This window comes from Anopheles nili, chromosome X (genome assembly GCF_943737925.1).
Source record: "Anopheles nili chromosome X, idAnoNiliSN_F5_01, whole genome shotgun sequence".
In the NCBI taxonomy this organism is placed as follows: domain Eukaryota; kingdom Metazoa; phylum Arthropoda; class Insecta; order Diptera; family Culicidae; genus Anopheles; species Anopheles nili.
Window position 1 is genome coordinate 12,752,569 of NC_071293.1, and position 15,000 is coordinate 12,767,568.

The 15,000-nt window shown below is 38.2% G+C and overlaps 1 protein-coding gene across 1 annotated transcript in view; it reads left to right on the plus strand.

Annotated features, from left to right (window-relative positions):
- The window catches only part of LOC128728993 (protein sidekick-like), a 150,341-nt gene that overhangs the window by 37,084 nt on the left and 98,257 nt on the right, over positions 1-15,000 (plus strand). The window contains 2 exon segments of the mRNA XM_053822643.1: positions 3,415-3,692; positions 3,987-4,524. Coding sequence (XP_053678618.1) covers positions 3,415-3,692; positions 3,987-4,524 — 816 coding nt within the window.

Below are 15,000 nucleotides of genomic sequence, written 5' to 3' on the forward strand. Positions count from 1 at the left end.
GGCGATGAGCCCAGATTGCCTAGAGTCAGAAAGAACGCAAAGCTTTAGATACGATTTCCAGAGGAAATGGAGACAAAAGATACTTACCACTTGCCGACTATGCCGATAGAAAATGTAAACAGCGTCGCACTGACGCTCCTCTTGCAAATTGCGGCAGTCTAGGCATTTATGATGGAGGTATCTTGCACAATATCTACATTTTTTCTGTAAATTGACTACACGAAAAGAAATTAATGTCACAAAACGTTCACTATGAGCTTCACTGTAACGAGAAGCGGTTTTTAATGATACTTACTTGGGCAATAATATTTTTTAGGTCTGCGATACATACTACTGAAAGTTCCTTTCTTGACGACGATTTGTTAATGAATGATTTGCGTTGCTTACGTTCATTACTTGTGGATTGTCATATTGCTCTTTCGTTTTTTTCTATTTCAGTCTTGCGATGACGTTTTGTGATAATTGGAAATGTCACATGGTGGGTTAGATAAACATTTTTCACTATCGAAAAATCAAACGCGAAAATAAAATTAACCCATTTTGCTCGCAAAATTTAAGCACATATCTGTGATTTTTTATTAACTATTTTTTTTACTATTTTATCTATATACATTATTTTTATTTACTTAAGACAAGATTATTAACTGCTTCTCATACAGCTGTATGTTGAGAAATACTAGGCAAACTAAGCAACCTCATGAAAAACCTATGATACAATTTTTGTATATTTTCAGATCACATTGCATGCTAAAAGTTGTGTTTCGTTACTTTGCGTACCATTTCATCCCAGGTGAAAATCAGTTGTGTTAACTGGAGCTGGTAATTTCGTATAAAGTTATTCATTTCGTTCTTGTTCGTCGTTGCGAATGCGATTGTAGGTAAGTTTCCCTACCTCGAACTTGTACATCGTGATTTATCGATATTTGTTTTATTCACAGATTTCGGACATCAACATAAGTGACATGAGTGATAGCGAAAACGATGCTAACCAACAGCAATTGTTAGAATTTGCACGGCTCGATGCTCGTATAACAATAAATAACGCTATGATCTACATAATCTCTGCATTGGAACCGAGGAAGAGAACAAAATATCTGCACAAACTTTCTACTCTGCACTGTTTTGTGCGCGGCTTATTTACACTGGAAGAAATAGCAGACCTGGAGGCAAAAGCTCATCGAATTGTAATAAAAGCGGTTAGGGAGCGTACACTATACGAAAGGATGAGGACTAGAAGACGCCTTCATCGATCGGGAAACATTTATCCTGAGATAGCTTCGGATTCGGATACCGAATAAAACGATCAAATTAGAAATAGATTCACCAGAGGCTAGGTAACATGATGTCTATGGGGTTAGAAGAAAACGCAAATGGATAATTCTTTAATTCTTTATATTCACTAGAGCGATGTTATATGGTTGTTTTGCATCTTTCCATCTCCTGCGTTTGCAAGATCACGTTAATGGACGTAGCAGGAATGGAGTAATCGATGTTTGAGTCAGGAACACACCAGTGGATAAAATAATAATCAAAATTGCCGACCAATAGAAAACGTTGCTCACTTATCTTCAATAAACGTACTGCTGCTGTATGTTCTCATTGCTTGCTCAGCTGCTGACTTCTCATTGGTGGAGAGGCGTGTAACCCTTTCGGACTTGATCAACGAGTTTGTTATTTCATACATGTGTGAAGTGTTTTACGTCATATTTTAGGTATGCAGAAGCGGGAGAAATGCAAAATTCCGTAAAGCCTCAAACAGTAGCAGCATTATTTCGCCTGTGGAATACTCATAAGAACTCTATCCGTATGTTTTGCTGATAAATTTCATCGAACTTCTCAAAATGAACAGCAAATAAGCATAAGCTAAGCTTATTTCCATGCATGAGATAAGATGCTCTCCATCGTATCTCTTTCTCTGTCTCTCTTATTCTTGAATTGTATAATAATGTATTTTACAATTGAGTTCTGTTGAGTGCTCTTGATTTTAGCCCATGAGGGGTAGTAGAATCTCTACCGATTAGTAGTCGGCAGTTGAATTGAGTTGATTAATCATAATCACCGAGCGGAACGAGCACGAGTGGATCGAAAAAATATAAGAAAGCTAACTCGGATCTTATTGGATTTCGACGAGGCAAAGGAAAGCAAGATAAGCTGCGAATTTTTGGAGTAATGTAAAAAGAATCTAAGGCCCAGCATCATTGTCTGTTGCTTATATAATCAATTGCATGACGACACATGCGCATTTTGTTTCACGTCAGTTGGATGATACCGGCGGAGTTGATAGTTCAAACTCTTTGAGTCAGAGTACATTAGTAATTGAACAGAGAGGTTGACTCTGTGATTTGCGAGCGGTTGAGACTATTATGCAACAAACTTTTTCGCGTTTTAGGGTTGAAGATTGGAATATTGCTTTGTTTCTTGGTTAAACGCCGTTTGCTGCGAAGGAAATGTAAACCGATTTTTTAATTGAGATACTACTTTTAGTATATTTCATTATATTTCAAGCTCAAGTACAGTGTTCAATGCTTTTCAAGCATAATTATATCAACTGAGGTTTAATAATATTTGAACATAGATATTTGTATTATAACAAGCATATTTGAATCAACTTTGGCTTAATCATAGTTGAAAACAAATAATAAATGATTTTATTGGTATTGAAACAAGCATTTTTTGTAACATGTGGGCCTTCCTCATATTTGAAAACAATGACATAATTTATATAATAGAGAAGGTCAATATTTTTGTCAATCAGTAATACATGGGAAATATATGTTATACAATAAAAATATTGTTACTCCCCGAAGCGATTGGGAGAACTGTTAAGATCGTTGAGCTCTGGAAAAAAGGCAGGCTGGAAATCGAGAGCGAGTATAAAAACAATCAAACTGCCTTGCGAGAGTGCGAGCGGAAAGATGTGTAAGAAAACAACCCAAACTAAACTCACTGAAAAGCATATGACCTCAGATAGTCGAGCTTACAAAGAATTGGTTATCTTTTGAATATGTTAATAGTGACTCGTAGGGGTATTTAAATATAGAAGGATATACTCTGTTTCGCAAAAAGAAGAAAAAGAAGAAGAAGATGAAGAAGAATAAGAGGAAGAAAGATCCGGGAAAGACAGAAGGAAGAGGATACTACTTCACAAAAATATAGACTTAAAGTTTAGCGAGGTTCACCGTCCGATCTGAGCAACGTCGTGAAGCAGCCATAGGAAGGTACAAGATCGCAGCTGTTCGTGAGTTGTTGTGTGCTGATGCTGATCTGATCCTTTATGTTCTTTTGCAGCATTATCTGGCCCACCTCCAGCAAAACCACCGCTCGACGAGCACCAAAATGGCCAGATTGTTGTTGCCGGTTGTTCGGATACAATGCGAGTCCCTGGAATTATCGTAATATCACTCCCTGATTCAGGAGCTGATCACGTGGAAGGACTACGTGATCCAGATCGTGGTTTACAACAACATGGGCGGTGGAGCATCCACAGGCAGTGGTCTCAGTGTTAGTGGTACTGCAGGTGGTGTTGGAGGAACATCTCCTGGAGGTGGCAGTAAGATCGCCGTCGAACCGACTGACGGGGATATCGAGCAACCGGTCAAGACGGAGATGAAGGTGTTGACGGTGCCACCGAATCTGCAAGATCCGTTGGCCGAACAGAATGTCGTTTTGGCGGGATTACACAAGCATACAGAGTACATGAGGCGGTACCTTCAATGGACCCGGTTGTGGTTGAAACCAACGCGACTTTGTCGACGACGATCGTGGTCCGGTGGACTGAGGTGCCAAAGGTACATCAGAATGGTAACTACACCTTCATCGCGACGTTGACTGAGCTGAAAAAGTACGTGCAGTACGACATCCAGGTGTTGGCGTACACGCGCCCTGGTGATGGCGCTCTCAGTACGCCAAAGCCCGTGCGCATTTAGATGTTAGAGGACACACCGGGTCGCACCGTCGAATGTGTCCTTCCCGGATGTGTCCTTCAGCATGGCACGCATCATCTGGGACGTGCCAGATGAACCTAATGGAGCCATACTGGCGTACCGCGTCACGTACCTGTTGAACGGCTCGCAGGCACTTAACTTCACGCAGGAGTTCCCACCATGCGATCGCACATTCCGAGCTACACAGTTGCTCGCTGAGCGTTACTATCTCTTCAGTGTGACGGCTCAGACGCGGCTAGGTTGGGGCAAGACCTCAGTGGCACTGGTGTACACCACCAACAACAGGCAGATCCCACAGGCGCCTTCAGCACCGCAGATCTCACGCTCGCAGGTGCAATCGGAGCAGATTACCTTCAGCTGGACACCAGGACGGGATGGGTTCGCACCGTTACGCTATTATACGGTTCAGTGCCGCGAGAATGAGGGCTCTTGGGCGCTTATCCCGGAGCGTGTGGATCCTGCGGTCACGGCATATACCGCAAGTGGCTTGAAACCGCATACGCACTATCAGTTCCGGATACAGGCTACGAACGATCTGGGGCCTTCTAGCTCTCACAAGGGTGAAATTGACTTATCACACGTACACTTACACATACACACAAGCACACGAGAATGAACTATGTGATAATGATGAAAAATATGGCGTTGCAAAAGTACACGAGCAGCATATAAAGGGATGGCTACATGTGTATAATCAGGACGCGAACGTCGTGTTCGATTGTGTTCTACTGTATCGATTTCATACCTGGTTATGTCACGTAGATTGGTGTTGTAGCTTGCTTTATAAGTAGCTTTGTAGCTAGTGTATAAAATTGCATGATAACTTACTAACAAACATTGCTCTGTGTCCTATATATTACTACATACGTATTTTTTTATTTTCTTCACAGTGAACATCGTTCGAGATCGAGGACTATCTAAAATGGTTTCGTGAGCAACAAGTCATTTCATTTTTGTCCACAAAACGGTAACTACATTTTCTGCATCCTTACATACATTTATGAGCATCGCCGTGTATTCACGAAGTCAGCGTAGTGATGCGGTTCCATTAAATTGTATGACATGGGAAATTTAGCCTCTCACTCACAACCCAACGGCAATGCTAACTTCTTATAACTTTCACATTTTTGTTGAAACATTTATCTGTCGACGTTTCTTACACTTTTCGCCAAATAACACGATTTCCATAAGAGTCATAAATGTAAACTGTTGGTAAAATTTAAAATATTACTGCAAAAAATGTTTCGTTTGAGAATTCATTTAGCTCTTTCCACATTGAGACCTCCGAGACAAAGAGTGTTGAATGTTGACCAAATGACCAGTTGTCATGTAAGATGATATTTGTATAATACCAATGTAATTTACACAACCTTAGGAAAAAATGATGGATTTTTCGATGTACATCGAAGCTATTGTTTCACATAATATTGCACATAATATTGTTTGATACATCGTTCTAGACATATATGCTCAATGTACAGAAATTTAATCGTTTTTTCTGTTGCACTTTTCCAACTTTGCCATCATATATCTGAGAAAAAACTAAAAAGAGAGCCTTATAATTTTTGCTTTTTGTAAGTGCTCTATTTCGTAATTCTCAACCATGTTCAAAAGTATTCCACAATATAAGTTTATCATGGGTCTCTGAGCGAGTTTGTCGAAACTGTCAATTTTATTTTTCATAAGTTTATTATATTCATTTTAAAATTTAAAGATACAAGTTTCCTTTATGAAATCGTTTTCTATTTACTATTTGTTTATAATTAATGGAATCTTTTTATATCATACCACTTGACATCCAGAAAGAGTTTAATCAGAATTAAAAACATAGTTCATGAATGTTTTGTAAAATATGTGGACAACATTGGAAGTCTTTTGCGAGAAAAAGATCAAATTTACCTTTGTTCCTATATTTTCTAGTGATTATCAATGTCCAATTACCGATTTTCGATTTTTCTTAAATCTGGTTCAGATGCTTATTTTATGTTTTGTATGAAAAATCAAAGCTTGAGTCTCACTGGAGGCTGAAAAAGGGGCTCCGTTGTAGCCCTTCGTCGGAACAGTTTGTAATATTCGCTTAAAAATACAAATCACAATCGAATTTGCAAAACTTTTAAGCATATGGTTTGTTTCACTTATTACTAAATGATACAAAAATTTGAACTTCTCCGATGGAAGAAAAAGGGAGGCTACAATACATTCACATCCCTCCCCTTAGAATCAATAACGTTAGTTAAACATAGACATTTTCATTCGCAAATTAACTTTAACTTATACATTCAACTACCCCTCGAGGAGTATTAAAAGGAATGGGAGGCTTCTATATATTTCCTCTTTGCATACTCGCTTCTCATCATTCTCTATGCAATATATGGTTAAGTATAAACAATCTGATAAAGACCATACTGGGACAAAATAATTTTATATTAAATGATTTACTCAGGTATACAAATTTCGTCCGACTAGTTTTAGTGTTTATCATTTATATACAAAATCATCTATATACAAAAATCAACGGAATTACAATTCAACAAGCGGAAAGCAAATGCTTAAAATTACATATGTTGTCCGGTTTAACTAAAATTTGGCCAGTACACTTCAACTCAACCCATACAGTTTCCTGGAAACTAATAAAATTGTTCAAAAATAGAAATAATTCATTTTAGATTTATCAATGAATGATTTTTACATCATGGAGGCCGCAAAGATGCCCGTTTACATTATAAACAGATATTCTCACAAATTCAAAAGTCGTCAAAAGACGGTTCAGTTTCCTCCACCTCTTCTCTCTTCACTCATCGGTTTAAACTAAGACAATAAACTCCACTGAACAACTATTGTGTTATCACTTAAAACGTGTGCTATTTTGCGAACAGGAAAAATATTCTTCAAGCTATAAACCAAAATAAGGTTAGGCATCAACTCCGAAAAACTCCTTTTTCAATCACTATGTTGAGTTGCATTTTGTAGAAAATGCGATTTGAAAATATTCAAAGGACTACTAAAAAGTCCTTCTGAGGCACGAAAAAAAGGAGAGAGCGTGTAGCTTTGAGAACTAAGAAGTCAAATGGCAGAGATTAATGATTACAATCACGGAACAGTGTTTTGAAAGTGAGTAGCATTACAGGTGTAATATAGCACAGGTGTAGCAGAAGAGAAGATTGCTGCAAGGCACCGTAAGCAAATGCAAGATTTTCAAAAGCTAAAGTTAATGCCATGAACTCAATGTTTGAAACAACGCGATATTTTGCTTCACTGTTAAGGTGGCACAATTTCAAGAACACAAATAAAGGATTCGAGAGGTGTTTCCATAGATTCGATAAGGAAAACAATGGGTATAGACAGTAGGTTTTCAGAGCAATAGCAGAAAGGCCAAAGATTGGGTAAAATTATATTGGTGAGAACGAATTGTTCTTACGACAAGAAAGGTTTGTGGGGAAATGGTGGTTGTTAAACAGAGAGGGAAAAGAGGATTTGATATAAATTCCGATCGTTGATATGATATTGTGGTCAGGGAACAGAAGTAGGATGTATGAGATAAAGAAATTTAGAAAAGGTAAGGTATAGCAAATAGTATTAAATGTCTCAAGAACGCGAGAGAATATGAGTGTAGCGATATTGAAAGATCATTGAAACAAATCTAGGAATTAATTGAATCGAATGAATGCAAATGGAAACTGAAGAAAGACTAACAGACACATCAATGTTTGTATTACACAAGTATTCGTCAAATACCCCTGACTGTTCCCCTTAAACAACAATAGCCCGAATTAAATCGAGTTAATCAGCTAGTTTAAATATATGACCATACATGTTCGTTGTGTGAAATATAATACTCCATGTTTTTTTTAATAAGGAAATAGTTCTAGTATTTAATAATGCAAGATGTTCAAAACAACGAACAACATACACAGCACGTACATCACGTATAGAGCATAATAAAAGTTCATTAATTTTGAAAAAGTCTCGACGACAGCAGAATCCATTTACATCAATCAATGAGATCAATAGATCGCACCTCGCTGGTGATTGTTTCCGGCCTCGTGCTTTTTCACTTGCTTATTTGTCTTTTAAATCTCCCTCCTTTGTACGGTCAACACCTTGGGCAAGGATAAACTTAAATTTCATGCAGCGCGATGGAGTTGCTGTCTATCAAATCGGTGACTTGCGATAATGGAAAATCTTTTGCCTCCAAAAGGGGCGCTATAAATACTCTCGCGATGACGTACCTTCATCTTACCGCGCGTGTTCATGTGAAAGGACTAATTGACCAGCTACGACTCTGTCTGGCCCCAAGCAATTACGAAGATGATGATTTGTAATGATAGTAAATTTTCAATAATACGTTGGGCGTAATAGGTGTTGTTAAATTTAAAAAATCACTAAAGATCCATGCCTCTCTCCTCATAAACGGGAAAAAATTCAAATTAAGCGAATTGCGGTGTGTTTAATTTCCGACAAGAGGCCCTTACAATCACGAAAGTTTCACCAACTGTTTCTGGCTATAGCTTTCTGCAATTACTGCTCGACACTCTCTTGGCTCCATTTGCTTTCCGAAAGGCCACAACCAAATGTAGCAATAAATCGATCAGGTGGAAATGAATCTTGAAAAGAATATTGCGTCCGATTTTGATATTGCGGGACAGCTGCTATATGCCTTAATATTGGATTGGATTGTTGACACCTCTAGAAGGTTCTCCGATTGAACTCCTGCTTAACACGTCCTCGATATTCTCAGATGCGTATCTGAGTACTATAAATATTAATAAGACATATACCTGTGGTATCGATCAACAAGACGGGTTATTTGAAAGGAGAAGATAACTCAGAATTCATGCTTGACCATACATTTTTTCATTGCATTTTTAGATCTTATTGGTTTGACAAAATGGTTCCTCGAAATTCATTTTATATACCCTACTCATGCTAGTAATCTAAAATTCTGTTAAAAGTTCATAGATCAAGTAGTATTATGCGTAGCGTTGATTTCAACTCGTCCAGTGTATTAAAATCAGAGCAAAATAATTTAAACAATGCTTCAATCAAAAAGATCAACTCAACTTTTTTCGTTATTGTTGCATTCAAACGGGCGTCATGCACCGCCTTATGTGCATCAATAATCGACAGAATTGTTAGCACTTTCATTTCATCTATTGTCAATTCGCGGTTGAAAGTCGGAGTTTGCTCCATCGTTGGTCACTGCAAATGTAAATCGTCCCTTGCGAGGAAAAGCTTATAAAATAGGGTATGGGGCGGATATGTATTTAAAATTACCTAGGATTATACTAGCTTAAGGCTGTTTGATGCTGCGAATTCACGCTGACTTTTTTTTCTCACACACAGCTTCCTTCAGCATGCAGTCACGTCAAAGCATCACACGTTAATAATGCAATCGGCTAGAAACATACTCATATATAAGGCTAGTTACACGCTCTCGCTAATTTCGTGACAGTGCCTGACTCTACCACAGCTGTAAATGTTGTAACGTTGCTCTTTAATGCACTGTACTCCCCACATATGTGTGAGTTCGTGCTGAAGCTTTCAAATGCAATCGTGTTAAACGATCAAATGCATATCATTTCTATACTATCTGGAAAATCTGTGACGAATCATTTGAGGGCCTTATTTTTTCCTAAAGAGTGCTAGAGATCTTAAATATCAGGGTGTTTTCATAACAGTTAAAGCTAGTGTAAAATGAGGATAAAGAAATTGTGCTAAAGGATGTATTTTTTAATGTTTCCAGCTGTCGTTTATGTTGAAGTGATGTGTGGCGAAAAAGCGGCAAACTCCGCGGCTCGTATATTCTTTCAAAAAAAAAAAATTAACCATTTGTTTGTAGGGCCACAAGATCGAAAACTCGACTTAAATTTCGTTTTAACACATTAAAAGCCGGCGACTGAAAAATGATTTGATAACTTGAGTGCCGCGTCACCCATAAATGGTTGATGGAAACATTTCTAAGGTGGCCAAGTTTAGAGGAAAAGTTTATAACTGTTCGTAAAATAGAACAGTATATTCGCATATTTGTCATATACAATTTTAAACAACAGTTTTATTAATTAAAACATGTGTGGTATTTCACGAAACATTGTCCAAGATGTTAAGCTACTAAGCATTCAGCACACATAACGCTACTCTCGCTTCTTTTTTTACTAGCAGAGCAATCTTCACACGGACGTCGTACATATCGGTTTTTTCCTAAGCCACCAATTTTGGTTACTTTATTTTTTTACATATCACCAGAAAGTTTCAGAGGGATATCATATATTGTTATAGCCTAAGACGGAATGTGATTCTATAATTTCTTGTTTCGTTTTCCAGTGAATTTTATTTGTTTTTATCAAATCTCCTAACCGAGTCAGCCCGAAATAAGGCTATCTGCGGCTGTTGGGAGGAAATGCCTTTCAGCTCACAAAAAATTATCCAAATCTAAATACGGCCAGGCCGTTCTTAAATAAATAACAATAACAATCAAATCTTCTGAATGTAGCGTGGAAATCATGTATATGGTCTTCTGTTTCGGCTTCCATGACTGTACTAAAACATCACATTTTCGTTTATAGCTATATTCACCAGTTTTCAGTCTGAAGTGCCATAAAAACTCGGGAACACCCCTAGTTGCTCTAATTGTACCACAAACTCGTGTACCATTTTCCAGAAGCGATGCAGTGGTGTCTCAAATGTAATTTGTTTTCAAGTAATGACATAATTGTCTGATAAAATTTTATTCCTTCCGCACAGTATATTTCCATGTTGCAAATATATCCGGTTCTAGTTTCCCATAGTATACGGCAAAGTAGACCGTAGTTTATTATTTTTGCCGGATTGTGTATTTTTATAAATAGTTTTCCACGCCATGGAATAATGGCTTCATCGAGCAAAAGTTCTTTCCTAGGCGTATATACTGATTTCAATTTATCTAATAAATAGCTCAGAATGGGATGAGTCTTTTGGAGGTTGTTAGATCCGGTTATTTTGTGATTGTTTGAAAAATGACACGTGCTCCACATCTGGGGAAATCTATTACGCGGCATTACAGTATTGAACGATGGTGTTCTCGTTTAAAATTCGGAGCTCCGGTATTCACCTTTTACATCTTTCTTTACCTGGTCCATCATTGTAATAACGCTAAGAAATTTTTTCATCACGGCTAGACTAATTCCTTGTCCTTATTATGCTGGTAAGAGATGTTAGATTCATTGCCTATCTGTGCACATTTCACTATGAGACTATGCCTATCTGTGGACATTTCACTATCGCTGGAATCATCGGACACACTTGAGTACTGTAGTGGAATAGCTCTTGATCTTTTTCTTGGAGCGACATCACTAACGCTGTCCTCAAGTTATACAACAGAATCAACTGAATTTATCGTATAATCCGATAGGGAGTCTGCAATATGCTCATTCTTAATTTTACTCACATTATATGAGTAATCTCATACAAAAATATGAGTAATGATACAAAAAATACAATTTCCACAAGAATATTAAGCGTACGATATGGTAATTTCGAAATTCACTCTTCGAAAGTGATTGTTGCAGAAATTATTACGTCAATCATGCGAAATGCTCAGAATGCTGCGATTTCGCTGGCATTCAAGTGATAGATCTATAAGCCCGTGTTGTCGCGAGCTGGCTCTCAAGTGACAGTTTCATAATCCCGCGTTTTCATGGGGTCGGTTGTCAATGTGTTAAGCACTCGCTATAGTGATCTCGACCCGTGAAGATCGAGAATTTTATCCATTTGATACACGCTTCGAGGTCAACCCCGATACACAGTGTTCGAAAAAACGCAGCAATGGAAAAATCTACGATATCCAAACGTGACTCGGAAGCATGTCTGAAGCAACAGACTGGAAAAAACACGATGGAGCTCCGTAGCGCGGCCAAAACCTGCATGCCGAACGAAGTGTCGAGCGCGCAAAAACGTATCGAGCGTCGTTCCGAGAGCGCGCTAGACATGGTAAGGAAGTACGAGCAACGAAAAATGCAGCGTGGTGGAGACCAATCCAGCGGTTAATATCAGGCGCTCATTAAAATATCCAAAGCTAAGCGGCGAGAATCTCTTGATGCACGTAAGACGTGGAATGTTTGGAAGGAAATGAGATCAAGAAAAGAAGTGTTATATTGAATAAACCATGACAAATGGGACTGCAATGCCTAATTATAAAAAAAAAACAATGTGTTTGTTTGTATTGTCAACAATGTGTTAATCTAACATTTTATTATAAATCCCATTCGTGGCAAACTCACATAATGCTATTTATTTCAAAAACAAATCCAACGCAACAATTCGAGAAATTACTTCGCTCTTTATTTTCTCAAACTGCTACTTGATAGCTTGCCATTATGCGTAGAGATTGAGACGCACGCATCATACAATTGAGACGCACGCAGGATCGCCTTGAGCTTGATCCATCACACGAACAAACACAACGGATGGTATCGCCCATACATCTTGAACACGGCTCCATATCATCTTGTCCAAGATAAAAGAAATCATGGTTCGCCAACACCCGGTAATCGATGGTGTCGACTGGCTTTCTATCAAACGTTTTGAATCATTTTTCTTGAGTAGTAAAGTGCTTCAAATTGCACCGGTGTGAAGGCTGAGAACAGACATACCAAGAAAGGTGAGCTTCGGAGGTGGTTTTGAAAGTTTCCTCTTGCGAGTGTCTGAGATGAAGATGCACCGACGCATAAGAGAAAAGCAAAGATTTTTGCAATGTGTCACTCTGAGTTCAGTACTTATTCATTTCTGAAGTATTGTGTTCCATTGTGTTTGTTAATTAGTTCGAACAATGCATTGCTTGTATGGTAAATAAGTTATGATTACTGCATAATATAAATATTCTGTTGGGCTGATGCAATTGCATAATTGCAGTTTCGTCCATTTAATTCGCGATTAAATTACTTTTTCAATTGTAACGTTTCAAAATTGTTGAAAACGATCTAATGACTTGATGATAATGAATGATTGCATATATGTATGCAATATTTTTTCAATTTATTTATTTATGCCATATTACTTTTCAACATTTTGTTCTCAACTTAAATGTACATTCATTCAGTTACTAATTCAAAGTTAAATATTATATTAGTAATAGTATAAAATTTTTTATTGCATTCGATCAGAAAAATTTAGCTCTTATTTAGGGAGAACGACTGCTTGGTGCAGATAAAAAATAATTTTGTTTTTTTCTACGGTTTGGACAACACGTTCTGGCTGAACCTCTCAATATATTTATATAAAATTCTTTATTTTTATGATTCGAGGCAAGATCGTGTTCGATCGTGGCTGCTCTTAGGATTTCCGTTCGCGATAGCTCTAACATGGGTTGGAGTGCGTACGTTGCTGATGTGACAGTCTCATCGTCTTCCGGGCGTTGCGTTGGGGTACAAACGATCATGATCTGACTCATCGTCATCCGTTTCCGTCCGTCGCGACTCTCTTGAATCCGATATTTCTGAGGGCGAATCCGATCTGGAACTGTCTGAAGTACTTTGTGCCGGACTCAATGTAGCTAACTTGTCGATCTCGATGTTGCTATGTAATGAATTAAGCTTCTGTCAATATTGCAATCTTAAAAACTTCCATGGTCCATCATCAAATTTACAACGTTGTACTCGAAATTGATCGGATTATTAAACGGAGGCTGTTTGTCAATCAAAGCATATGTCAACATTCATTCCCTCTCTTACATACGGCTTGTAAAAGTTATACATAAAGGCTTTCGGCCTGCATAATGCAACATAATAGAAAGGTCGTAGTATGGAATCTGCTGTTTGGAAAACGAACCCTCTTTGTGTTTGCAGCTTTCAGACTTCATCAAACATCTCGTTGCCATTAACAACAGCAATAGGGTTGGTTTCCTTTTCTTTTATAAACGGCTCTCCATAGCATATTCAAGACATCTCGCTCTTGCGTTCCTCTCATAATAGCTGAACTAAACATCGCCTTAATTAAGCTTCAGCTCTCGATTTACTATGCATGTGCAGTCAACATACATTGCTCTACCTTTGGGCGCGCTCCGAATCCACCAACGCAGATAACAACCATCAACAGTTAAGGAGCAACAAACAAGAAGCACAAAATCAGTTATCTACATAATTAAAATGTTTAATGGTGTCTGCTTTCATAAACCTGTTTTGATCTGTTTGTCGATGATACTGTTCCTTTTCTTTCAAACTCATAAGTATTCAATTTTGATTGATTCTATACTAATCTAGTCTAAACATAAACGTGTGGCTATAAGCAAATATTTTGTAAGTTAAGATAACGAGTTAGCACACATCGAGATCGTCAAATAAAAAAACATCAAAATCGTCACAATGTATTTTAAAGCAGATAGTTCCAGATCAGATTAACCCTCAGAAATATCGGATTCGAGAGAGTTGCGACGGACGTAAACGGAAAACGATGAGAACGTTGGAAACGGAAACGGAAACGATGAATCACGCCATGATCGTATGCACTCCAACGCATCGCCCGGAAGACGATGAGACTGTCACATCAGCAACGTACGCACCCCAAACCATCTTAGAGCTATTGCGAACGGAAATTCTAAGAGCAGCCACGATCGAACACGATCGATCCTTGAACCATATCCAGATAAAATTCCGTGTAAACGAAGAACAGGGGTTCACCATGTTGAGTTCCATTGTAAGGTTCAGCTAGGACACACGTATTGTCCAAGCAGAAGAAAATAAATTAAACTGTTCTTTTACTGCATCAAGCAGTCGTTCTCCATAACTCATTATTTGAAATTTAAAATAGCTACAAGAATCACAGCGGAACAAGTCGTTGAAATAATGTACAGAAATATCATGCTCGGTCAGAAAATACAAATACAGTACGACTCAGTTCTGCAGTAATTTTGTTTCAAGCCACTATACCGACCAAACATTAGACGACTATCTGTGGCACAACAGCGCTATGAATGAGCTCCATTGTCTTATCCTTGGACTTGTTGTATGGAACGACGGTCTCTCGCACACCAGCGCTTCAGCACCCTTCAGCGCAAAAAGTCGTACCAGAGGTTGCCTTAGCTTGG